The sequence below is a fragment of the Rana temporaria genome, chromosome 2 (assembly GCF_905171775.1).
Source record: "Rana temporaria chromosome 2, aRanTem1.1, whole genome shotgun sequence".
NCBI lineage: Eukaryota > Metazoa > Chordata > Amphibia > Anura > Ranidae > Rana > Rana temporaria.
Window position 1 is genome coordinate 45,319,340 of NC_053490.1, and position 27,817 is coordinate 45,347,156.

The 27,817-nt window shown below is 43.6% G+C and overlaps 1 protein-coding gene across 1 annotated transcript in view; it reads left to right on the forward strand.

Annotated features, from left to right (window-relative positions):
* The first annotated feature begins 500 nt into the window (after nt 1-500).
* The window catches only part of DEUP1 (deuterosome assembly protein 1), a 102,018-nt gene continuing 74,701 nt past the window's right edge, over nt 501-27,817 (forward strand). The window contains exons 1-5 of the mRNA XM_040340143.1: nt 501-599; nt 5,387-5,450; nt 10,428-10,599; nt 12,983-13,078; nt 23,539-23,673. Of these exons, the coding sequence (XP_040196077.1) occupies nt 5,443-5,450; nt 10,428-10,599; nt 12,983-13,078; nt 23,539-23,673 (411 nt within the window). The 5' untranslated portion in view covers nt 501-599; nt 5,387-5,442. The remainder of the gene's footprint in view (nt 600-5,386; nt 5,451-10,427; nt 10,600-12,982; nt 13,079-23,538; nt 23,674-27,817) is intronic.

Here is a 27,817-nt window from a genome sequence, read left to right on the forward strand (position 1 = left end):
GGTGTGAATGGAGCCATGGCATGCTCGCGTGTTTGCCGCGTCTTGCAACGCATGTCTGTCAGTGGCCAATCAGAATAATGCGTTTGAGTTGAGCAGCCCCCATAGGACAGCAGAGTGTACTTGTAGCAGCTGAGATCTCCATCACACCTGGAGGAAGCGATCGCTTCCTGTCTGACAGCTGCCCAAACTTCTATCACCATGACAACCAGAGTAAACTGTTACTACGTTTCAAGTCTCTTAGGATTGGTGAGGGGCGTGACCTCGCCGCTGTACTAGAATGCAGGAGTGGGCGGGGAGAAGGAAGGGACGGGCGGGGCCAGGGCTCAGAGCGGCAGGAGTGGGCGGGGAGAAGAAAGGGACGGGCGGGGCCAGGGCTCAGAGCGGCAGGAGTGGGCGGGGAGAAGGAAGGGACGGGCGGGGCCAGGGCTCAGAGCGGCAGGAGTGGGCGGGGAGAAGGAAGGGACGGGCGGGGAGAAGGAAGGGACGGGCGGGGCCAGGGCTCAGAGCGGCACGAGTGGCGCTAAACAGTAAGATGAGTGATGTGATCCCCGGCCGATCGGTTATTCCCCGGAGAGATCGGCGGAGATCACACTGTACAGGTAGGTGAGACACCCACCCGGGGGACAGGGATCGGGGGACCTGTGCGATCGCTAGATACACAGAGAGAAACAGTTTGTATCCAATTAGTATTGATTGGTTGCTGCTTGTACGATCTAATTGCAATCAACTAATTCAATTAATTAAAAAAAAAAAATGTAAATGAAAAAAAAAAAATTAATTTTCTTTTTAATTGATTGAATCTGTCCATACACTGTACAACCTGATTGTACGATCTTCTTTAGAGTTACTAGGATGATGGCAGATCTAAGGCTGTTTGATACATTGCGTCCTCCCCCTTGCGTCAAGGCCAATTCGCGCCACAACAAGTGCGACCGCCCAATTTTGATGGTTTGCCAAGCACACGGGAATGGGCAAGTGAGGTTCAGCAGGTGCGACTTTTTTTTTAACATCGCACCGTACCACGTCGCATAGTACTACTGTGGTAATCGTGCGTTTTGGTGCCTGCAACGCACACGCATTTGGGGGTGCCATCAATCCATCTGTGCTCAACAAGGGCAACGCGTTGTGTTTCCTGCACCACACCTTGAAACTTGGTGCGCCCCAGGAGGGACGGGTGTCTGTGGCTGGATGGGGCCGCACGTTGGACCGGTTTTAGCCCTGCGTTCCCACCAGTGACATTTCACAGTATAAAATCGCATGACAAGTTGCTCCTTATTTTCGGTATTGGAACCGTTCTAATCGCAGCAACCTTGAAAAGGGTTCCTGCGCAACTTTTTTTGCGATTTCATTGCAACTTGCATTGACTTTTGTTAAAGGAGAAGTCCAGCCTGAGCTGTTTAGGCTGGGCTTCTCTGGGTCACAGGAGTGCGATTCGTTTTGCACTCCTGTGACCCGTTTTCAGCGGAGAGCGATCTGATGTCCGCTCTCCGCTGACGTCACTGCCATCAGTCGGGGGGCATCGCGTCATCCTGACCAGGGTTTGACAAATTTGCTTGGAATCTAGGAGCCAGCTAAAAAAGTTAGGAGCCAGAAAATGCACCCCGTCCCGACGAGCTTGCGCGCAAAAGCGAACACATACGTGAGCAGCGCCCGCATATGTAAACGGTGTTCAAACCACACATGTGAGGTATCGCCGTGATTGGTAGAGCGAGAGCAATAATTCTAGCCCTAGTCCTCCTCTGTAACTCAAAACATGCAACCTGTAGATTTTTTTAAACGTCGCCTATGAAGATTTTAAAGGGTAAAAGTTTGTCGGCATTCCACGAGCGGACGTAATTTTGAAGCGTGACATGTTGGGTATGAATTTACTCGGCGTAACATTATCTTTCATAATATAAAAAAAAAATGGGGATAACTTTACTGTTGTCTTATTTTTTAATTAAAAAAAGTGAATTTTTTTCCCAAAAAAATGCACTTGTAAGACCGCTGCGCAAATACGGCGTGACAGAAAGTATTGCAACGACCGCCATTTTATTCTCTAAGGTGTTAGGATAAAAAATATATATAATGTTTGGGGTTCTAATTAGAGGGAAGAAGATGGCAGTGAAAATAGTGAAAAATGACATTAGAATTGCTGTTTAACTTGTAATGCTTAACTTGTAATACCAACGGCCACCACCAGATGGCGCCAGCTTACACATCTGGTGGTAATAACTTGTAATACCAACAGCTCACCACCAGATGGCGCTAGCCAAGTCGCCAGGACACTATTTCTAGTCGCCATGGCGACCTGGCGACCGGGATTTGTCGAGCCCTGATTATTTATATATATATATATATATATATATATCTTTTAACCCATTGTTTACCGGGCACTTTCACCCCCTTCCTGCCCAGACCAACTTTCAGCGCCCTCACAATTTGAATGACAATTGCGCGGTCATGCAGCACTGTACCCATAATTTTTTTTTTTTTTTTTGCAAAACCTATCATTTTATTCTCTAGGGCATCTGGTATAAAAAAACAAATCTATATTGTGAGGGGTTCCAAGCCAAGTGATTTTTCCAGAAACTGATTTTCACATGGGGAAAAAAAAGTGCCAGAAAATGCCTGTGCTTCATATGGTTAAAGGAGATTGTACCAGTGGCGGCTGGTGCTTAAATTATTATTATTTTCCTGAATAGCTTCTTTCGGTGGCTGAAACATATAGGGCCAGATTCTCAGAAGAGATACGACGGCGTTTCTCCTAATGTGCTGTTGTATCTCTGAGTTGCGCCGTCGTATCTTTGCGCCTGATCAGTTACGCATAGAATTCCCCTAGATCCTACAGGCGTAAGTCTCTTACGCCGTCGGATCGTAACTGCATATTTACGCTGGCCGATAGGGGTGCGTCGAAATATGTAAATCAGCTAGATATACGCGAATTCACAAACGTATGCCCGGCCGACGTAGTACAGTTACGCCGTTTACGTTAGGCTTTTTCCCGGCGTAAAGTTACCCCTGCTGTATGGTGGCATAAGTGCGGCGTACCAATGTTAAGTATGGCCGTCGTTCCCGCGACGAAATTTGAAAATTTTACGTCGTTTGCGTAACTCGTCCGTGAATGGGGCTGGACGTAATTTACGTTCACGTCAAAACCAATACGTCCTTGCTGCGTATTAGGAGCAATGCACACTGGGAGATTTCCACGGACGGCGCATGCGCCGTTCGTGTAAAACGTCAATCACGTCGGGTCACAGAACATTAACATAAAACACGCCCCCCTGTCCCACATTTGAATTAGGCCAGCTTACGCCGGCCGATTTACGATACGCCGCCGCAACTTACGGAGCAAGTTCTTTGAGAATACAGCACTTGCCCGTCTAAGTTGCGGAGGCGTAACGTAAATCGGATACGTTACACTGCCGCAAAGATACGCCGCTGGACGAGAATCTGGCCCATAGTCCGAAAATGGTGTTTTCTGCATTTTACTGATAAAGAAAAAGGTGCAGCTAATGCCACCGAAAACACAAAACGACTCAAAAACCGTATCAATAAAAAAATAAGGCCTGGTTCACACCTATGCGTTTTTTTGGGGTTTTTTTGGTGATTTTTGTAGAAATGCACTACAGTTCATTTAACATGGTTTCCCATGGGAAACATGCATCCTATGCTTTTTTTTTTTTTTTTTGGTTCAATAGACTTCAGTGAGGAAACTGCAGAAAAGCGTGTAGTGCGTTTTGGCTGCGTTTTGTGTTTTTTTTTTTTTTTTTTATCTGCCTGACAACAAATTGGGCAAAAAACAAAAAAATGGAAGACGCAAATCGATTTAAATTCATGTGTGCAAAAAACGCACAGCAAAAAGAACTACGGATACGAGCAAACGCAAACGTCATAGGTTTGAACCAAGCTTTACACAGGTGTGTTATTGATGCGTTCTTGCTGTGTTTTCAATGCATTTCAAAGAGGGAGGTACATTTGATTTTTAACACCACGATGAAAGCGCAATGGACCAGTGTGAAGACATACAGAGAATTTAAAGCAGGGATCCTCAAACTACGGCCCTCCAGCTGTTGTAGAACTACACATCCCATGAGGCATTGTAACACACTGACATTCACAGACATGACTAGGCATGATGGGAATTGTAGTTCCTGAACACCTGGAGGGCCGTAGTTTGAAGACCCATGATTTAAAGGGATGCATTTTTCTTGAGCTTTTCTTGCGCTAAAGGTGCCGATAATGGCCGACAATAATTTCATATTTATTTAAATTAATGATATTAATCAAAAAGTATATAATATAATACCATTCTATGTAGAAACATACTGGCCCAGATTCTCAGAAGAGATACGACGGCGTATCTCCAGATACGCCGTCGTATCTCTGCGTTGCGCGGTTTATGCGCCTGATTCTTAGAATCAGTTACGCATAGATGTCCCGTAGATCCGACTGGGGTAACTGTGTTACACCGTCGGATCGTAACTTTATATTTACGCTGGCCGCTAGGTGGCGCTTCCGTCGAATTCCGCGTTGAGTATGCAAATTAGCTAGATACGCAAATTCCCGAATGTACGCCCGGTCGACGCAGTAAAGTTACGCTGTTTACGTTAGGCTTTTCCCGGCGTATATCAATCACGTCGGGTCACAGGACATTTACATAAAACACGCCCCCGATCCACATTTGAATTAGGCGGGCTTACGCCGGCCGATTTACACTACGCCGCCGCAACTTACCGAGCAAGTGCTTTGAGAATACAGCACTTGCCCGTGTAAGTTGCGGAGGCGTAACGTAAATCGGATACGTTAAGCCCGCACAATTTTACGCGGATGTACAAGAATGTACAAGAATCTGGTCCACTGTGTATTTTTTTTTTTTAAACTGTCTTTTACGCTTTCGTTTTTCGGCAAAGTGCATCCTGCATTTTCAAGTTTCGGCACCAAAATTTCCATTCGGTGCGCCTCTGACTAAAACTATGTACTACCAGGACCTACAGTACATTTAATTAGCATCAAATCGGTCTGACCTTTTGTATTACAGAAGATTGTACAATCCGATTGCATGATATTGGTCAGCTTAACAGAAAGGGGTGGACTTTCAGTTTTTCCCCTTTCAGCATATTTTGGAAGTGTTGTTTGACATTTTTGAGGTGTGCCAAGGAGGAGTAGCGGCACTTTGGCACGTGTTCTATACCATGTTGCAGCAATGCGGGGAGACTGATGTGAATGAAGTCTGTGTGATGGACTGGGATGTCTGGATTGAAAGAAAGACGCGTCTGTATTATGCGGAACAATGTCGTGTTACAATGAGGAAGGACGATTATTTTATGGCTGGTGGTAGGAAATGAAAATGTGTCAGGAGCTGTACTATGAAGAATGAACTCATGGTGATCTCTTTGTGTCACAGGTTGGAGAGCCAAGTAAAGACTGAGACAATCCAACAGTACTTTGAGGGTACAAAGGATGATGGGGTAAGTAGTAATTTCCCGGTTTCTATACTGTATACATGTCTGTAATATATATACCCAAACTGGGATATTACTACCATGAGAGGAGCCTACCCAAACTGGGATATTACTACCATGAGAGGAGCCTACCCAAACTGGGATATTGCTACCATGAGAGGAGCGTACCCAAACTGGGATATTGCTACCATGAGAGGAGCCTACCCAAACTGGGATATTGCTACCATGAGAGGAGCCTACCCAAACTGGGATATTGCTACCATGAGAGGAGCCTACCCAAACTGGGATATTGCTACCATGAGAGGAGCCTACCCAAACTGGGATATTGCTACCATGAGAGGAGCCTACCCAAACTGGGATATTGCTACCATGAGAGGAGCCTACCCAAACTGGGATATTGCTACCATGAGAGGAGCCTACCCAAACTGGGATATTGCTACCATGAGAGGAGCCTACCCAAACTGGGATATTGCTACCATGAGAGGAGCCTACCCAAACTGGGATATTGCTACCATGAGAGGAGCCTACCCAAACTGGGATATTGCTACCATGAGAGGAGTGTACCCAAACTGGGATATTGCTACCATGAGAGGAGCGTACCCAAACTGGGATATTGCTACCATGAGAGGAGCGTACCCAAACTGGGATATTGCTACCATGAGAAGAGCGTACCCAAACTGGGATGACGCTACCATGAGCGGAGCGTACTATCAGAAACCATAAATCAGACTGAGAAAAAAGTACAGTAAATCATTAATAATAAAAGTAAATGGAACAAACGTAGTCAAAATATAGTCAAAGTTCGGTAACCGGAACAGATAGTCAGACAAGCCAGAAAGTCAGGAAGCCAGGGATCAGCGTAGAACAGCAAGCAGGATCTGGAGCCAGAAGGAATGTCAGCCAAGCAAGTCTTTAACAGGAACGCTGGCAATGGTCTCTGATGTTGACCAAGGCGAAGGCAGAGATCTGGGCTGGACAGCTTAAGTAGGCAGGACTGACGAGCAGGAAATCGTCAACAGGTGAGTCACTGTGGAGAGATGGGAGCTGGCAATTAGTAGACAGCTGAGTGGCCAGAGAAGGAAGGGCTGAGCCCAGCCCTTGTAGTGGCAAAATCGGCTGTACGCAGAGCATACCGCCATTTTGCCCTGTGCTAAAAGCACATACTCGGTCTTCTTAATAAAATAATCCATATTTAAGCTAAAAAGATTCACTCACCATCATTCTCTGCCATTCATACAAGTCAAGAGACCTCAGCAATTGTTCTCATTCCATCCTAGCTCCAGTCATCACTGGTTTGCCGAAGCCCTCGCAGGCAGTTTTATTAAAGACCCAGTAGGAAGTGATGTCACAACATATGACTGCCTCCATAGGAAGTGAGCTCACAGGGTGTCGGCTCCACCCAGCAGATGCCCATATACGGAAGCCCTTCCAACAGGGATTCAATACAGTAATATAACAATAAAAAAATAATACAACACCACAATACAATACAATACAATGAATAGAAATACATACAATGAATACAAATACATACAATGCTGGCTAAAGTCTTATGGGCGTGTCCGGGTAGGGAGTGCCCCCCCCCCTGCCTCCAAAAACGATCACAAGCTCTTATATTAATCGCTGCTAGAATCCTTAATCTGCGCCATTCCATAGAATAATGCATATCCAGATTATACCCTTAAAAAAGGTGGAATGAAGGCTATCTACAGGCGTACGCTACGAATCACAAGCCATGCTGATCAGACAAGACCCAGATAAGAACGCACATCTGTCCATAACCACTCGTGTGCTTGCGGATTGAGCGCACCCCCTCCTCAACGATCGTCTGTGCTAAATGCACAGAGCGCCCCTCGTCAGCGGACATATGCCCACGCCGCAAACATCACATTCCAACCTCAAGACATTTTCTACTACCAGACGAGATTCAACCAGCCTCAGACTGCCCCAGTCAGCTCTATTTAGAGCGGGCTGCAGAAGTACTAAGACTGGGTGCCATTATGACAATACATCTTCAAATTTCCACCACACCCTGACACGTACCCAAACTGGGATGTCGCTACCACGAGAGGAGCGTAGCCAAACAGATAGTGGCAGGGTGGATTTGATTTAAATCACAAGTAAAAAGGCTTGATTTTAATTAACTTGATTTAAAATCATAATCAAAATCATAAGAGCAACATCATCTCTGTCCCGCAGTGGCTCCTCCTCTGACCCGCTGTTGACTCACAAACAGTCCCATTCACTGTAATGGAATGGCTGGTGATGCTGCAGTGACACAGCAGGTGAGTGGAACAGCCATGATGGTTCTGAAATGACAGGTGCTCTTTAAATGTAAGGACCTTTCCTGCTGGTAGTTAGGAAACCTTCATTTTGTTTGCAAATATTAAAGATTCTATTTAGAATAATAAGCTGTCAGGTCAGTATAACAGCGATATCAGAACCGATTCAATCATACAGTTTGTAATGTACATACTGTATATTTGAAAAACAATAGGATAAAGGAATATTCCTGAACTTTGTTTTATCTCATGGTTACTGTGAAATTGTATGAATACATCAATGCAGTGCATGTTATCTCAGCTAGCAGAGCTTGGATTCGGTGAATGAGTTTACCAAAAATGTAAATATTGAAGAATATACAGCCTCATGCTACATAACTAAGCTAACATATCTTAAATGGAAAACTATCTTTAGATAGATTTTTTTTCTCTCCAAAAGTATTTTATTAAAATATATATATATATATATAATCTCTCAAAACGTTTTTTTTTATTATTCTGTTAAAAAAAAGATCTATAGGAGATTTTACCATCAGATTGTATAGTGTATGGCCAGCATAAGGCATGGTCTCACTCCTGCCTCTATTTACAATGCAGGGTTAATAGCCCTGCATTGTACATGATAGTGCAGAGGGTCTTTGGGGAGAAGAGGAGAGTCTTGGGGCAGGGATTAGGGTTAGTAATGTAGACTGTTCCTTCCTGTTAGACATAATGAGCATTTAAAGCGGAGGTCCACCCTAAAAAACAAATGGCCAAAAAGGCTACAAAAAATTTGAAAAAAATGTTTTTTTTTTATATACTTACCAGAAGTGCCTGTTACTAGGCAGATCTCCTAATCTGCCTCTTCCTTGTCCGCGGTGGTCTTCTTTCTTCTCCTCGTCGCGCTGCCTCCTGGGATATGTGGAGCGGTGTCTTCTCGGACCGTGTGTGTGTCCCAGGAGACAACCGCCTATTCACATTGTGCCGCGCAATGCGCATTAGGGATTCGGGCAGTGAAGCCGCAACGCTTCACTTCCTGATTCCCTCACCGAAGATGGCGGCGGGGCAGCCGAGACCCAAGCGATTGCTCGGCTTCGGCTGCCGACATCGCAGGCACCCTGGACAGGTAAGTGTCTTTATTAAAAGTCAGCAGCTACAGGGTTTGTAGCTGCTAACTTTTAATTTAATTTTTTTTTTTACGCCGGACCTCCGCTTTAAGTACAAAAATTTATGCGCTGTCCTCCTTTTTTTTTTTTTTTCTTTTTTTTTTTCTTTCTTTTCTTTTTTTCTTTTTTTTCTTCTTTTAAATAACCATCAAACCACAAAAAAATTGTGACATTAAGTGCTAACCGCACAACATTATAAAATTAGATTTCTGGGCATGAAATAGATATTCTAATCAACTCATGTGATGTTAAAACTTTATGTGCCAGCAAGGCACAGTTCAGATCCAGTGCTCCAACGCCACAGATACACTGCCTACCTACCAAAAGGTCTGACCCCAAACCTGAGAGGTCAACAGCGCCTATGTACAGGACAATGCCTGTCAACTGCCAGGTGGCATTAAAGTGATACTATGGGTTCGAGGTTTTTTTTATTTTGTTTGTTTTTTTAAATAACAAACATGTCATACTTACCTCCACTGTGCAGTTCGTTTTGCACAGAGTGACCCCAATCATCCTCTTCTAGGGTCCCACAATGGCACTTGCGGCTCCTCCCCGCAAGAGCTAACCCCCTCTAGGAAGCTCTCTCCTGAGGGGGTTACCTTGCGGGCTCGCTCCCTTGTCATACACTAGATGTCCATAGCTGCCGAGTGTACGACTTGGCCCCGCCCCCCGAAGCAATGAGCAATCTGCAGCAATGGCGTCTCCAGTAAAATCCCAATTGGCATTAAAGAGAAAAAAGAAAAACTATAGTGCATTAAAGCGGATGTGCCATGGGAAAAAAATATTAAAAGCCAGCAGCTACAAATACTGCAGCTGCTGACTTTTAATATTAGGACAGTTACCTGTTCTGGAGTCCAGCGCCGATCGCAGCAGAGGACGAGCAATCGCTCGTCTCTCTGCTGCTCCCCCCGCCATCCACGCTGAGGGAACCAGGAAGTGAAGCGCTGCGGCTTCACTGCCCGGTTCCCTACGGCGCATGCGCGAGTCGCGCCGCGCCCGCCGATTGGCTCCCGCTGTGTGCTGGGAGCCGAGTGTTCCCAGCACACAACGGGGGGGGGGGGGGGGGGGGGGGGACGGAATGCCCGTCTTTTGCCCGTGAATGCCGGGCCGGAAGTGGGTGCAAATACCTGTCTTTAGACAGGTATCTGCACCCCTCTCCCCCCTGAAAGGTGTCAAATGTGACACCGGAGGGGGGAGGGTTCCGATCAGCGGGACTCCACTTTAGGGTGGAGAACCGCTTTAACCTCTTGGGTACGAATTATACTCACAAGAGACAAAGATAAAACCACATATAATAGAAAGCACATTGCTCAATCAAGCGTGCATGCGATCTGACGTCAGCAATTAAGCTCCGAACTGACGTGTTTCGTCTGCATAGACATCCTCCAGGGGATAGCAATTGTTGGAATAGGAAACATTTGGAAATCTCTCTAGCTGTGATATAGCTAGCATTAACAACGTACGAGAAGTACTAAACCTTCCCCCACCTTATCAAAAACAAAATCTGTTAGTTAAAGTCTCACTTTAAATTCTGCCTTTATCCCTCGGTGTCCTAGTGATTTAGCCTGTGAAAACGATCTGGAGGAACTGATGAAGCAGATTGACATTATGGTGAACAGTAAGAAGATTGAATGGGAGAAACAAGTGCATATCATGGAGCAGAAGCTGGAGGTGGGGGATCAGGAGCTAATCCGAGCCAGAGGGGTGCTGGATCAGAAGGACTGCGAGGTAAGGGGGGGACAGTGGGCACCATCAATATAGGGGCAGGATCACTGTGATGTATTCTCCCGTCTCCTTACCCTTGTCATATAGAACTGAAAAACGTATTGTTGTTGACACTTCTCTATAACAGAACAGAATGATTTCCAATATTGTAGATGTTCATGTTTTATGTTGGCTAAAACCCCTTGAAGCAATATCAGTAATATCGGGTAGGTTTGTGCCTGATACTTAAAAAAAAATTAATATCGACCGCCGATAATCGGTCGATCCCCAGCACAAAGTACACATAAACATTGGTTAGGCACACATGTTTAACCCTTTCCCAGCCACTGTCATTAGTACAGTGATGGTGCATATTTTTAGCACTAATCACTCTTAGTGTCACTGGTTCCCAAAAAGTGTCAAGTGTCTGAATGGCCGCCGCAATATTGCAACCCCATTATAAGTAGCTGATCGCCGCCATTACTGGTAAAAATAACATTTCCTAAATTTATAAAATAACGTAAAAAAAAAAATATGTATGTATAAGCCATTTTGTTTTGGGTACAGCGCCGCACGTCCGCAATTGTCAGTTAAAGTAATACAGTGCTGTTTAGCAGAAAATGGCCTGGTCATGAAGGGGGGGAAATCTTCTGGTGGTTAAAGAGCAACTCCCTTTCCACTTTCGTGGGAAAAAACAAATGGCAAGTTAAAAAATAAAAATAAAACGCAAGCAGGGGCGTATCTGCCGTGAAGCAAACAAGGCGTTTGCCTCAGGCGGCATTCTGCAGGGGGGGCAGCCCTGCTTGCAGAAGTGACACTAGTGGTTAGACTGGGCCGCCTATCAGTTTTTTCCCGCAGCAAAACCGCAGATTTACCAGAATTAGAGCCGCCATAGCACTGGCTCCATCTCCACTCCCCCCTCTACCGCTGACTGAGGCTCTTGCTGGCCACTGGCTGCTAGAGCCACCTAGCGTCTAGCAACCAGTGATGTCACGGGAGCGACTACCCACCCTGCAGTGGGAGCCCCAGCAAAGAGGAGGAGGGTCTTGCTTTCTCATCCTCCTGCGCCAAGTGCTCTCTACCGTCCACCCACTTCCTGTATCTTCTCCTGACTTCCACTGCGGTAAGCTCTGATGGAAGAAGACTACTGTGTGAGGCCGGCGCAGGCCAGTTTTATACTTTGTCATCATGTGCAGTCTGCAGAGCCAAAGACCCATACAAAGAGGAGGGGTTAATGCTGGGACTTGTAGTCCTTCACTTTTGGGGGATGTTCAGAGCTGAGGATGTGACACCCGCCCCCTTAACTAGTGAAGGACTACAGGTCCCAGGCATGAACCCAGGAGATCTACGGGGGTTACATTCTTATATCGAAGAGGTTCATGCTGAAACTTGTAGTTCTTCACTTTTGGGGGTTGTGACCCCCCCCCCTCCTCAAAAAGTTGAGGACTACAGCTAGGTCCCAGCATGAACCCACCCCCTCCCCCCTCAACTTGTGAAGGACTAGAAGTCTCAGCATGAACTCCTGAGATCTAAGAATGTAACCCCTTAGATCTCGGGCCCCAGGGTTCATTTATGCTTGGACCACAAAGCCGACGCCAGAGACCCCACATAACCACCCAGGGAGACCCCACATAGCCACCCTGGGAGGGAGGGCAAGGGTGGGGGTGCTTTCAGGGGAGGGCCCCTGAAAGTACTTAGCCATCTAATAGAAACAGGTGGAGCCTAAAGAGGAAGTGGTGGATCTTAAACAGGAAAGGGTGGGGCAAATTTACGTTGGGGGGGGGTCGCCTGATTTCAGTCCTGGCTAGGGCAGCATAAAACCAAACTACATCACTGGACACAAGTCATATTGTAATTACATGTTATTAAAAAATGATCTTTTGCAATCTGCAATGCTGTAATATTATGTAAAATGCAATGCAATATGGCTACCTGGAGGTGTTCTGAACACCCCCAGATATACAATTTCCTGCACTAAGAATCAAGTCAGATTTTTGTCATCCTCTGCATCAAAAATGTAATTTTTGGTGAGATACTCCCAAAGAGAGAGCACGTCTAAAAGGATGCATACCCTGCCACTTGCCTCATTTAGAGCCCTTCAGGTGCAGCAGCTGATTGATAATTTATAAAATCACTCCCATTAGATTCAGTCTACACATGGACACAGCCAGCTATTTGTTCAGAATAACAAAAGGTAGAAATCTACAGCAATGTTTGTTAAAATTCTTGCAATGTACATAGATCACCCAGAGGGGAATGTGTTTTGTAGAGAGAGAGAGAGAGAGAGAGAGGGGAAAAAAAACGGCAAACAGCTGAAATATGTACTGTATGTGTTCTGCTTGGTATCTGCTGTGGGAGATGAAGACCGCAATATGTTTTCAAACTCTTGACATTCTTTGTGTGGCAGATCAGAATTCTCTCCAAGAAGCTGGAACTAGCCGATCGTTCTCGAGAAGAAACGGTTGAGAACTATGAGAAGCAACTTGAAACCTTGAAATCTCAGGTGAGACCTTCATCTTTTTACTATGATGATCTGAATAGGGTGTCACTGCAGACATGTAGGCCTGGATTCACAAAGCACTTGCGCCAGCGTATCTCGAGATACGCCACATAAGTGTAACTGCCGTCATATCTGTGCGCTGTGCCCACAATCTGAGATACGCCTAAAAATAGGCTTCCTACGACCAACGTAACTTGCCTATGCCATCGTATCGTAGGCGCATATTTACGCTGGGCGCATTTGCCGCTCCCATAGATTTTATATGCAAATGAGGGAGATACGCCGATTCACAAACGTAGTTGCGCCCGGCGCATCATATACGCGGTTTGCGTAAGTCGTACGTCCGGCGTAAAGTTATTCCCCATATAGGAGGCGCAACTCATGCAAAGGTATGGACCAGGGAACACAAGCCGTCATATTTTTTGTCGTTTACGTTGTACGTGAATATGACTAGGCGTAGGTTACGTTCACATTGTAGGCAGTGATCCAGCGTATCTTGGGCAGTTGTTTCGACGTGATTCTGAGCATGCGCACTGGGATGCGGCCACGGGACGGCGCATGCGCCGTTCATTTTAAGTATTTCTATGGTGCTTGGCCCATCATTTGCATGGGGTCACACCTCATTAGCATGGCTCACGCCCACTTCCACCTACACTGGCTTACGTCGAGGAAACCCAGCGTATCTTTAAGAGCGAGTGGGAGCAAGTGCTTTGTGAATCCAGTGCTTGCCTCTGTGTGCTGCGCCGGCGTAGCGTAAAAGAGATACGCTACGGCGGCATAAATATGCGCCGATGTATGTGAATCCGGGCCGTAGTCTACAGGCTGTACTCCAGGGATCCGTGTATTGTGATGGGAGACTAATAAATCTCAATGAGAAAATAAACAATCCTGCTATAACATTATTTTATTTTTTGCTGTCTGTGTCCCATTGGGGAGATTTCCCGCAACTTTCTTTCCTGGGGAAAAATAACAGGAAGTGAGAGAAAATCTCTTCTAAGTAGAGAATTCTCTTAGAATGTTGTCACCCATTAGATTTCTTTCAGCTCTCGTTCTGGTAACAATTTATAAAACTTTGATTACCCACATGACCTCCAGAAGATTTTTGCGTGCGGCGCTGTACCCAGATAAAATAGATTTTCCTTTTTTTTTTTTTTTTTTTTTTTTTTTTTTACAAATAGAGCTTTCTTTTGGTGGTATTTGGTCAACTGTGTGTGTTGTTTTTTTTTTTTTTTTTTGTTTTTTTTTGCGCTATAAACAAAAAGACGAAGCCATTTTAGGGGGAAAAAAACAATACTTTTTTACTTTCTGCTGTAAAACGCATCCAATAAAACAAAAATGTAAAAAAAAAAAAAAAAAAAATCATCATAAATTTAGGTCAATATATATCCCCCTACATATTTTTTTGTTGGTATTTTTGGTCCCGATTAAAAAAAAAAAATCCCAATAAGCGTATATTGATTGGTTTGCACAAAAGTTATAGCATCTACAAACTATCGGATATTATTATTTATTATTATTATTTTTTACTAGTAATGGCAGCGATCAGTGACTTATAGCAGGTCTACGATATTGTGGTGGAAAATTAGATGCTAACTGACACCTGTTTCGGGGAACCGGTGACACTAATACAGTGATCAGTGCAAAAAAATATGCACTGTACTAATGACACTGGTTGGGAAGGGGTTAACGGGGGCGATCGAAGGCTTAATTGTGTGCCAAGCCTGTGTATTAGTGTAGTGTGGGAGGTGCTTTTACTAGAATTAATGCTGTAAATTGTCCTGGGCAGGAAGGGGGGGGGGGGGTATGTGGAGTGCTCTGTATTAAAGTGGTTAATGAGTATAGCGTTTGAGCATGTGATTGTATAGTCAACCTTTTTATTTTAGTTGTGCATAGAGTGGGGAAGGGTACGAACCCTTGTCAAGATTTTATTGGTGTCTGTGTCCCCGCTAGGGAGATTTGCCCTCTCTCTCTGTGCTAGTCACCATAGTTGAGACCAAAAAAATGCTGGTTAATCACTTGGCAACTGTCCTATACATCTATTGTCATCTATTAGGTTTTTATTGCTGTCTGTGCCCCCATTAGGTAGGTTCACCCTCTCTACTTGTTCTGTTTACCATTATTGTAAGTATAAGAAAATCCCAAATTTTGTGTTGTCCCCAGAAAGGAATAAAGGGGGAAATCTTTTTCCAATGGTGACTTGGGGGTCCCCAAGGAATTCCCTTAATTTGCAGGGATTTCCTCTGACTTCCTGTTTTGGCTGTGGAACAGGAAATTAAGGCAAATCTCCCCAATGAGAGATGACAGAAAAAAAAGGGTTATAAAGCTCCCTTACTTTATTCAAAATGGGATATATTTTTGCTGATCTCGTGTTACCGCGTGTTAGTAAAAGTTTGGTGAGAGACGATTTGTGCTTTTTTATGCACTGCAATAAACAATGCAATAACTTGCAGCGTGATGAATGTGATATCTCCATTAAGAATACTAGTTTTACCAAAAAGGGCGCTCCCTTCCCATACTTGATTCTGAGCATGCGCATTTTTCTGCCCGTCGGAAAACCATACAGACGACCAGTTTTCCTGCTCAGATTTTTGGCCTGATGGGGGAAAAAAGAGATCCTGATCTCTTTCTTTTTTTTGTCCGGCAGTTTTCCTGTCACAAAAACTGCGATGAAACATTCACACTGCCATGATTCTCGATGAAAAGCTCTCATAGCAGTTTTTCCGTCTGGAAAAAACGGTCGTGTGTACGAGGCAATAGAAATATGAGTACATGATAGCATAGGGAGTGTAACGGTATGGCCCGTGGGACCCAGAGGCTCTTGAAGGATGTGTGGTACTCCTGTGTCAGCTTCACCAATGACTCTTGCGTCTAGGGTCATTCTATGTCCACTAGGGGCATAGGATGACTGAGAACTGATATCATGGATTACATGAGATGGGACAGTAATGATAATTCATGTATTGCAGGATATCTTGAAATATTACAAGTTGTTCATTCTGAACCCAACAGGTCAATAGAGTGTCTCCTTCAATGTGGAACATAGACTGTTGAAGTGCTAATTAAGTCTGCTACTGTTAAGATGTTAATTGATGTTAATTACCTCCAGCTACCTGGCTGTAGTGATGAAAGCTTGCTGTGATTGCATTCTATTGTCTATTGTGTTAATTAAGCCTGGCTCCTAAGATATTTCATAGTGCTATGCTAACTAACCCTGTATTGTGTGAAAGTTCTATTGATGCTAATATGTGTTGTGAATTAACACACTCTAAAGGTCAGACGTCTGACTTATGTTCACTAAAGGAATGTGGATTGTGTAGCAGGTGAAACGTCGGAACGTCTGGGTAAATGACTAGTAATTAGCTCATGTAGATTATCTGAATGTCGTTATCTAAAGGAATGTGTATTGAGCTCAGTGTGTCATGTTGTGGGTGGAGTTAAACCATTGTTTTCTGGGGCTTCTAACTGTATAAAAACCTGAGTTTTACCATTTAAAAGATCATTATGTTTGGAACCAGAGAACAGAGCTGTGTCTCGTTATTCTGGGGAAAATCCAATGGGTCCTGTCTGCTGGATTGTGGAGTGTCGGAAGCTGTCGTGGGTTGGTGGAATGGAATATCGTAACGGCGTTAACCCCTGACCGTTACAGGAAGGTCATGTGAAAAAACATAATAGTGCCATGTGCAAAAGATCAGCCAAGCATACCCAATGAAGTGCATGTATATACAGTGTTAAATTGCACACAATAAATGGCTTTGATTTATGCCATTTATTGTGTTTCTCTCTGTGATTGGCCACAGTGATCACATGATACAGACATGGCCAATCACAGCCTATCTGTACCATATGATTAGCTGTGGCCAATCACAGCTAATCCCAACAATACACACTGAATTAACCTTTCTTCAGTAAAAATTGTTGTCCGTGTCCCTGACCGTCGCCAGTCAGTGTCCCTGATCACCACCAACCAAGTTATATGGTGACGTTGTACTGCACTGGTGACACTAAGTGAAAAAATGTTTTCTTAATTTTCCAAAAAATTCTGACAAAAAATCTAACTTTAAAAAATGTGCCATGCATCTTACCAAAATACCTTGGACTGTCTACTTTCCTTTAAAATAGGGTTATTAGGGGGATATCTGCACTGTCCTGGTATTTTTGGGCCTCAAATGAGATGGGCCGTCAGTGTATATATAGGATTGATCAATTTTCATATATTCCCCAATAGTCTGTGGACTCTATAACTCTCCTACAATCTAAATAATATACACCAATTTGGGTCATCTTCACCAAGGAAATGTTGCAAAATTACATTTTGTGAGGAAAGATTTTTTTATTTGCAAAATGTTATAAATAAAATTATCGTTTTGGTTATATATATATATATATATATATATATATATATATATATATATATATATATATATATATATATATATATATATATATATATATATATATATATATATATATATATATATATATATATATATATTAAAAATATTTAATTTTTCAAATTTTTGGTCTTCTTTAACCGCTTAACGACCGCCGCATGTGCATATACGTCGGCAAAATGGCACGGACAGGCAGAACGACGTGCCCGCACGTCGCTGCCTAGGCGTGGGTCAGGGGTCCGATCGGGACCCCCCCCGATACATGCGGCGGTCGGAAATCGTCGGGGAGCGATCCGGGATGAGGGGGCGGCTATTTGGCGGCCCCCTCGCGATCGCTCCCCGGAGCTGAAGAACGGGGAGAGCCGTATGTAAACACGGCTTCCCCGTGCTTTACTGTGGCGGCTGCATTGATCGTGTCATCCCTTTTATAGGGAGACACAATCGATGACATCAGACCTACAGCCACACCCCCCTACAGTTGTAAACACACACTAGGTGAAACATAACTCCTTCAGTGCCCCCTGTGGTTAACTCCCAAACTGCAACTGTCATTTGGCAATTTAAATGCATTTTTTGCTGTGAAAATGACAATGGTCCCAAAAATGTGTCAAAATTGTCCGAAGTGTCCACCATAATGTCGCAGTCACGAAAAAAATCGCTGATCGCCGCCATTAGTAGTAAAAAAAAAAAAAATGCAATAAAACTATCCCCTATTTTGTAAACGCTATAAATAAACGCAAACCAATCGATAAACGCTTATTGCGATTTTTTTTTTTTTTTTTTTTTAATAAAAATAGGTAGAAGAATACGTATCGGCCTAAACTGAGGAAAAAATGTTTTTTTATATATGTTTTTGGGGGATATTTATTATAGCAAAAAGTAAAAAATATTGAATTTTTTTCAAAATTGGCGATCTATTTTTGTTTATAGCGCAAAAAATTAAAACCGCAGGGGTGATCAAATACCACCAAAAAAAAACTCTATTTGTGGGAAAAAAAGGACGTCAATTTTGTTTGGGAGCCACGTCGCACGACCGCGCAATTGTCTGTTAAAGCGACGCAGTGCCGAATCGCAAAACCTGGCCTGGGCATTTAGCTGCCTAAGGGTCCGGGGCTTAAGTGGTTAATTTATTTAGTAAAAAAATAAAAAGTTGTTATGAAATGCCACCAAAAGAAAGCTCTATATTTGTATGGAAAAAAAATGATATAAATTTCGTCATATGTGTACAGTGTTGCGTGACAGCTCTGAAAGCTGAAACTTGGCCTGGGCAGAAAGGGGATGAGAGTGCCCAATATTGAGGTGGGTAAACGTGTGGGCCGCATCAGCATTATGATTGCCTTCAAAAGGGCCGGTTGTATCTGTAAGATTAGATGTCCAGCACATCCCTTCTTACATTAAATGTCAAGAGCCACCCCACCATCAGAAGTTGTGTCCCCCACTCTCCTTTACATCACAATGCACCCCACTTTCCTTATGCTGTTGCTGGGAAGAAGCTGGATGCATTACTTGAAAGCAGAAGGGGGTCTGGAGGAGGACCAGTCTGAAGGAGGACCAGTCTGAAGGAGGACCAGTCTGAAGGAGGACCAGTCTGAAGGAGGACCAGTCTGGAGGAGGGCTGGAGCTCTCTTGCAGTTGCAGGAGAGGTGCGAGGGCCACATGAAATGGCCTGGAGGGCCGGATTCGGCCCGCGGGCCTTGTGTTTGACACCTGTGTTTTACAAGGAGTCCAAAGCACAGGGAGAGTGAAACAAAGAAAGGGAAAACTGTATTTTTGTAACAACAAATAATGAAATTTTGTTTCATTTTCAACGCCCTATAAAACAAAGTATTCTTCTGTGAGAATTTTGTTCTATTTAGGCTGTTCTTACAAATGGCCACAAGATGGCGCTCAGCTACTATGGGAATATGTTTATGTAGGCATCCCAAGTTTAAAAAAATGACAATTGGATATACAGAGTACTGTGTTTGGTGGGTAAAATCTTTATAGGAGGATTTTGCTAAACATTTGTTAATTTACTGTACATATACATAAGTGAAATGCTTCATTTTCCATACGCCGGCAACTAACTCTACCAAATGACGCCTAAAGCTGTGTCCACAAGATTAGACTTTGATTTATACCCAGTGGGGCACAGATTTAAAAAAAAAAAACCTGACGGGGGTTAGAACCCTCTCTTACTTTATCAAACATGAAAAAAAAACTTTTATTAACCTTTTTGTTACTGTACAGTTCCTCTTTATAATGTAATGTTGGCCTTCAGTTCTCCTTGTTGTGAAAGTTTATTCATTAACTACCATTTCAGACTAGCGCTATAGCCGAAATACGGCTATTATGCGAAACTGAATTGCCGGGAGGGCATCCCTGGACGTCCTCCCGTGCTCGAGTGGCCCGCACGGCGCGCTCTGTGATCAGCGAATCAATAAGACTCGGCTGATCACAGATCGGAGTAACAGGTTGATCCCGACCCCCTTACCACATGATTAGCTGTCAGCCAATGACAGCTGATCATGTGATGTAAACAGAGCCGGTAATCGTGCTTCCGAGCATGTGTGTTTTTTACTTTAGATTTTTGTTCCGAAGGACTTCTGTACACACGATCGAATAATCCTACAGCACACATTTGTTGTCGGAAAATTTTAAAGCATGTTATAAAACATTTGTTGTCGGAAAATCCGACAACAATTGTCTGATGGAGCGTACAAACAGTCGGATTTTCAGATTAAAGCTCGCCATCACACAATTCCCGCCCGAAAATCCGATCGTGTTTATGGGTCTTAAACGTGCTTCACTTTGTCAGACAGCTTCTATTTATGCGGTTTCTTGATTGAACAGGTCTGGCAGTGGCAAGTGAAATTTAACTCGACTTTCCAAAAAATTGCAGTTAATCGCAGTTCATTCATGATTTAGCATTGGAGGGTGCAATTACTTTTTCACACAGGGCCAGGCAGGTTTGAACAGCATTTTTCCCTTTAATAAATTAAATAATAATTTTAAAAACTGCATCTTGGATTTACTCAGGTTATCTTTGTGTAATAATAAAATGTGTTTGTTGATCTGAATCATTTAAAGGGGTTGTAAAGGTACTTTTTTTTTTTTTTACTTTTTTTTTTCCCTAAATAACTTCCTTTACCTTAGTACAGTCCTCCTTCACTTACCTCATCCTTCCATTTTGCTTTTAAATGTCTTTATTTCTTCTGAGAAATCCTCACTTCCTGTTCTTCTGTCTGTAACTACACACAGTAATGCAAGGCTTTCTCCCTGGTGTGGAGAAAGCCTCTTGAGGGCGGTGGGGGCGAGCAGCAGTGTCAGGATGCCCACTAACACACATCTCCTTTCTTTATCTGCAAAGTAGAGAGTGTCCTGACTTGCCTGCTCGCCCCCTCCCTCCTCAAGAGGCTTTCTCCACATCAGGGAGAAAGCCTTGCATTACTGTGTGGAGTTAGAGACAGAAGAACAGGAAGTGAGGATTTCTCAGAAGAAATAAGGTCATTTAAAAGCAAAATGGAAGGATGAGGTAAGTGAAGGAGGACTGCACTAAGGTAAAGGAAGCTATTTAGGGAATTTTTTTTTACCTTTACAACCCCTTTAAGTGTAAGAAATATGCAAAAAAATAAGGAAGGGGGCAAATAATTTTTTACAGCACTTTGTGTGAATATATATATATATATATATATATATATATATATACATACGTATATACACACACACACTGTGTGTGTGTGTGTAATATAATCGATTATTATGAAATTAATTGATTACTATTTTCATAATTGATCGGCCAGTAACATTATGAGGTTAAAAAAACTAAAATTAGCCCTTTATAGTACAAGTACAGAGCAAATTGCTACTGTAAATATTACTTTCCCTGTCCCACAGTAAAAAATTAACCTCTTACAATAGCGATTATGTGCTCTTTTTGTATTAAAGCGGTTGTAAACCGCATATATAATTTTTTTTTTTTTTTAAACCTGCAAGGCAAAAGGCATAATCAGCTAGTATGCACCGCATACTAGCTGATTATGAAATACTTACCTCGGAACGAGGTGTGTAGCACTTACCTGGTCCACGGCGAGCAAGATGTCATCTTGCTCTGGCGTGTCTTCCGGGTATCGCCGCTCCAGCGCTGTGATTGGCTGGAGCGACGATGACGTCACTCCCGCGCGTGTGATTTAAAATCGGCAAGGTCCGGCGGCTGCCGGATCTTTCGCCGTGGATCCCCCTGCGCATGCGCCGCTGCAATCGGCGGCGCATTGCGAGGGGAATATCTCCTAAACCGTACAGGTTTAGGAGATATTCTTTATACCTGCAGGTGAGCCTTATTATAGGCTTACCTGTAGGTAAAAGTGAAAAAAGTGGGTTTACAACCACTTTAATTTTAGTTTTTTTTTCATTATGTTACTAAACATCTCAGGCCTGGGGTCACACCTCTGTGTTTTTTTGGTGCTTTTTGCAGAAACGCACTACAGTTCATTTACATGGTTTCCTATGGGACACATTCACATCCATGATTTTTTCAGCTGCTGCATATTTGGAAAGGGCAAGGACTTTATTTTTTTTTATTTTTTTTTTTTACGCAAAACGCTGCTTTTTTGGTTCAATATACGTCAATGCAGAAGTTGCAGAAAAGCATGTAATGCGTTTTGCAGCAATTTGTGTTTTTTAACCACTTAAGGACCGCCTCCTGCACATATACGTCGGCAGAATGGCACGGCTGGGCACAGGCACGTCCTCTTTAAGTGCCCAGCCGTAGATGACGTCAGAACGACGAAACCGGTCAAGCGATCCGACAGAACGCCACACACTTCCATCTTTTACATGCAAATTATATGCTCTGCTAAACCCACTCAATTAGTGTCTGGAGGAACTTGGAGGTGGAGGATCGGAGTTACCTGAACCTTCCTGTATGCAGAGTGTGTATTGCTGGGTTTCATCCCCTATCCAACAGGCTTGTATGATCGCAATTGAGGTGAGAGGCTAGCATTATCTATCCTATCTGCACAGTCACCCTGGAGGATCGTGTGGTGGATTGGAGCATTGGTTTGAACAACTTTTTCACCGCTGGGAAATCTTTGAAATTTATGCACTTTGAATATCTCTATATTCTTTTTCACTTTATTTAATTTTTTATTTATTTGCACGTTTGGAACACAACGTTTGAACATTTTTTGTATGAAATTTTGGAAGTCAACTTGAACACTATATCAACTGGATTATTTTTACATATTTATGACATTTTTCTATATATATATTTTTATCAATATATTCTTCATGAAATCTATTTATTAACATTATTTATTCACTTTGCACTTTTTATCTTTGTGCACACAGCCTCATTTGCTACAATAATTGTTATACAAAGTACTTCCTATTTGGGATTTTGTATTCACGTCAACACTTGAGCACTTTATTTTGGTGGTATCACTGGAAGCCTTTGTCTACATTTTATTTGTTCATTCACTTCAATCAATGATTTCCATAGTATCATTGTAAATCCATTTTATCTATTATATCCACTACTCCTACCCTTCACACCTGAATTATGGTTGTTATGAAGGGTCTTCAAGGAAATTAGGAGTGGAACATATTTTGATTGAACACTACTGATCAATACGCATACGTTTTTATACGTTGTTATATATTTTATCTTCTTGTAGTTTCCCTTTGGCAAGCGCCATTACACTCCCTGTTTTACATAGCCAGGTCCTTTACCTGCATTTTGGTCCAGGTCTTAAGTGGTTAATCTGCCCAACAACAAATTGGGCAAAAAAATATGTAAAAATGCAAATCGCCGCAAAATTACTTATTTTTTTTTTTTGTTTGTATTTTTTGTTTTATTTGTTATTAACCGATTTAATCGAAAAAAAGAATTGTTAGTTGCAGCCCTACAATTAACCCTCTACATACGGCTGTGTATCCTTACATACTTCAAACTTTTCCATGAAAACATGGATACTTGGTTCATAGACCATACACTGTTTTTTTTTTTATAAGACTTTTCTCTTTCTTGGAAAGCCTCCTATCTCCATGTTGAATAGTCTAATGTTTTGCTTTATTCTTGTGATTTTTTTCTAGCTGTGTAAGCTGAAGAAAAGTTATGAAAAACTGCAGTTTTATTGTGTGAGGAGTCAGAAGAATGAGCCCATTGCAGGCACTCCAGGCCAGGAGAAAAGCCAGTCTGAGCTGATGTGTTTGTCCCAGAAGGTAGAGGTGAGTGTGGCGTTTGCTTGGAAAAGGTGTACTGAGGTTTAAACTGAAAATAAAGGCTCAATGAAACCTAAATTAAAATACATTAAAGCGAAAGTCCACCCCAAAAAATAAAACAAAAAAATACATAAAAATGTAAAAAAAAAAAAAAATTTAACTTACCAGAAATGGCTGTTGCTAGGCAGATGGTCCTAATCTGCCACTTTCTATTCCGCAGTAGTCTTCATTCTTCTCCTCCTCACGTTGTCTTCTGGGTAATTGGGTGCACTGTCTTCTGTGACATGTGTGTGTCCCAGAAGACAGTCGGCCATTCACAAAGTGCCACGCGACAGTGAAACCGCAAGGCTCCACTGCCTGTTTCCCTTAGTACGAATGCCGGTGCCGGCACCCAATCTAATGGACGGATCGACCTCGGGGGGGCTGGCATCACGGGCACCCTGGACAGGTAAGTGTGCTTATTAAAAGTCAGCAGCTACAGTGTTTTGTAGCTTTTAAATTTTTTTTTTTTTTTTCGCTGGAACGCAGCTTTAAGCTCAATTCAGAAAGCTAAAATACCAGGATAAAGATTCTTCATTTTTTTTTTTTTTATAAGATTTTAAAATTACATTCTTGTGTCTAAAACTAAAGATCTTATACTTGTGTACATCCTGAATTAAGACTTTTTGCATCTAAAATGTTTGTATAAGCTTACACATTTTTGGTTGCATTTAGCCTCCCTTTTTAAAAAAAGGGCTTGACGTATTAAAGGGTATGGCCCTTCCATAGTACAATTGCAATGTATTTACAGATCAAAAACACATGTCCCCATCAGGGCTCAAGTCCTGCGGGAACGCGTGGGAACGGAGTTCCTGCACTTTTTTCGCAGCAGGAACTCGGTTCCCTTTGCAGGACTAGAGCAGCCAAGAGCAGCCGAGCCGCCCGAGCCGATCCTTCACTAAGCGGCGATGCCCAGCTCGAGTCACTGTCAGGGGCAGGCGAACCTTAGTAATCCTTTATGTTACTGGCCGCTTCCTGTATATGGATTCATCGGGAAGTGTGCGGGTATTGCGTCACTTCCTCGATGCCGCAATGTCTCCTGGGAGCTTTTGTCATTGTTCCCAGGAGACATTGCGGAAGTCCGCCGTGAGTTATTCTTTCTAAGCAAGCGGTTTAGTTATTATGCATATGAACGTATCATTTTTTTGGTGCGGAAGTGGATCTTGGGTGGGAGTTCCCACACCCGGGGGCGCGCATTGCGGCAATCGTTGTTGCAGGGTGTCAGTCTGATACCCCGCAACACCGATCTAGGTAAAGAGTCTCCGACGGAGACTCTTAACCACGTGATCAGCCGTGTCCAATCACAGCTGATGGGCATCACTGATTGGCAGGCATTGTTTGGCACTGATTGGCATCCATTAGTACAACATACATTAGTGCCGCCTATCGGTGCCCATCCATGCCGCCTATCGGTGCCCATCCATGCCGCCTATCGGTGCCCATCCATGCCGCCTATCGGTGCCCATCCATGCCGCCTATCGGTGCCCATCCATGCCGCCTATCTGTGCCAATCAAAGCCGCCTATCTGTGCCAATCAAAGCCGCCTATCTGTGCCAATCAAAGCCGCCTATCTGTGCCAATCAAAGCCGCCTATCTGTGCCAATCAAAGCCACCTATCTGTGCCAATCAAAGCCACCTATCCGTGCCCAGCCATGCCGCCTATCAGTGCCCATCCGTGTCGCCTATCAGTGCCCATCCGTGTCGCCTATCCGTGCCCATCTATCCCGCCCATCTGTGCCCATCCATGCCGCCTATCCGTGCCAATCAAAGCCGCCTATCTGTGCCCATCCGTGTCGCCTATCCGTGCCGCCTATCAGTGCCGCTTATTAGTGCCCATCATCAGTGCCCTTCAATGCCATCACATCAGTGCCACCTTATCGGTGCCTGTCAGTGCCGCCTTATCAGTGACCGTCAGTGCCATACCTTCAGTGCCCTTCAGTGAAGGAGAAAACTTACTTATTTACAATGTTTTATAACAGAAACAAAAAAAAACATTTTCCCAAAATTTGGGGTATTTTTTTTGCAGAAAATAAAAATCCCAGAGGCGATCAAATACCACCAAAATAAAGCTCTATTTGTGGGTACAAAATTATAAAAATTTAGTTTGGGTACAGTGTAGCATGACTGCGCAATTGTCATTTAAAGTGCAACACCGCTGAAAGCTAAAAATTGGTCTGGGCGGGAAGGTGTCCTGTATGGAAGTGGTTAAGCCCAGATTCACACTGGGCTGCGTGAGTTCAGCTGAAGGCGCACCATTTCACTCCCGCTTGCCAGTCCTGATTTCGGCGGCGATTTCAGAGACCTCTGTGCAGGTTTCTGTACAGATGTCAATGTAAATGGCAGCCCGAAATCGCAAAAAGGTAGTACTGAAACTACTTTTTGAAATCGGTGCAGCGACGCACCGATTAGGACGGTGCATATGCCGCCGATTTGACATGTCATATCGCACCAACGTGAACCAGGGCTAAAACATAGGAGACCCAATCAAGAGTCTGCCTCTTGTGTTAATGTTCCTATCAAAGTCCCCCTGTGAGCCAAATAAAATCTCGTAATGGGCCACAATTTCAAGGCCCCTGCCCTGGTCTATTGCAGATGATATGTGGCTCACACAAGTGCAGTAATTAAATGTCAAACATTAGAGAGATTGTATAGACTATACAGTGTTATTGTGGATTCAGTAGTCTGGGTCAGGTTTAGAGAGGCTGCCATGACCTAATTGTAATTTGTGGGTAATTGATAATCCTGATGGTAAACAATCCGACATGAAGACTGAACCAGAAATGAGTACTAATTGCATTAAAAGATTAGCCTTTTAATTCTTTAATTCTCATGCACACACCTACATATATGAAATTGCTCCTCCTTCCCTATTTTTTTTTTTTTTGTTGTCGTTGTTAATATAGCTACACTTTAACCACTTCCTTACTGAGCACTTAAACCCCCTTTCCTGCCCAGAGGACTTTTTGCGATTCGGCACTGCGTCGCTTTAACTGACAATTGCGCGGTCGTGCGACGTGGCTTCCAAACAAAATTGGCGTCCTTTTTCCTCCACAAATAGAGCTCTCTTTTGGTGGTATTTGATCACCTCTGCGGTTTTTATTTTTTGCGCTATAAACAAAAATAGAGCAACAATTTTGAATAAATAATAAATAGCTACATTTTTTTTTTTTATCCTCAGTCTAGGCCGATACATATTCTACATATTTTTAGTAAAAAAAAAAAAAAAAAAAAAAAATCGCAATATTGACTGGTTTGCGCAAAAGTTATAGCACCTACAAAATAAGGGACAGAATTATTATTTATTTTTTTTACTAGTAATGGCGGCGATCTGCGATTTTTATTGCGACTGCGACATTATGGCAGACACATCCGACACTTTTGACACATTTTTGGCACCATTCACATTTAAACTGCGATCAGTGCTATAAATATGCACTAATTACCGTATTTATCGCGGTATAACGCGCTCCCGCGTATACCGCGCACCCCCAAAGAGGCCCGAATTCCTGTGGAAAAAACGTTTTTTTTTTTTTTTTGTACTTACAGTTTTGGTGTCTTGCGCGGCGTTCATCGGTGGCCTCGTCGGGTCCGGCGTCCATCTGCGGCTTCAGGTGTCCTCTTCGGCGGGTCGGGCGTCCGTCTTCGGCGGGTCGGGCGTCCGTCTTCGGCGGGTCGGGCGTCCGTCTTCGGCGGGTCGGGCGTCCTCTTCGGCGGGTCCGGCGTCCTCGCGGCGTCCTCGCGTACTCCCCGTTCGTTTCCCGCCACGAGTTTTGAATACTGCGCCGGCATATACCGAGCGCAGTACACTCGTGTAACGTCGGGCAGGCTCGGCAACTGTCGCGCTGACGTCCTGTACGCTCAGGACGTCAGTGCGAGAGGCGCCGAGACTGCCCGAAGTTACACGAGTGTACTGCGCTCGGTATATGCCGGCGCAGTATTCAAAACTCGTGGTTGGAAAGCGGGTATCGGCATATATCGCACACCCACGATTTTGCCCTGATTTTCAGGGCAAAATAGTGCGCGGTATACGCCGATAAATACGGTACTGTATAAATGTGACTGGCAGGGAAGGGGTTAACACAAGGGGGTGAGGAAGGGGTTAAATGTGTGT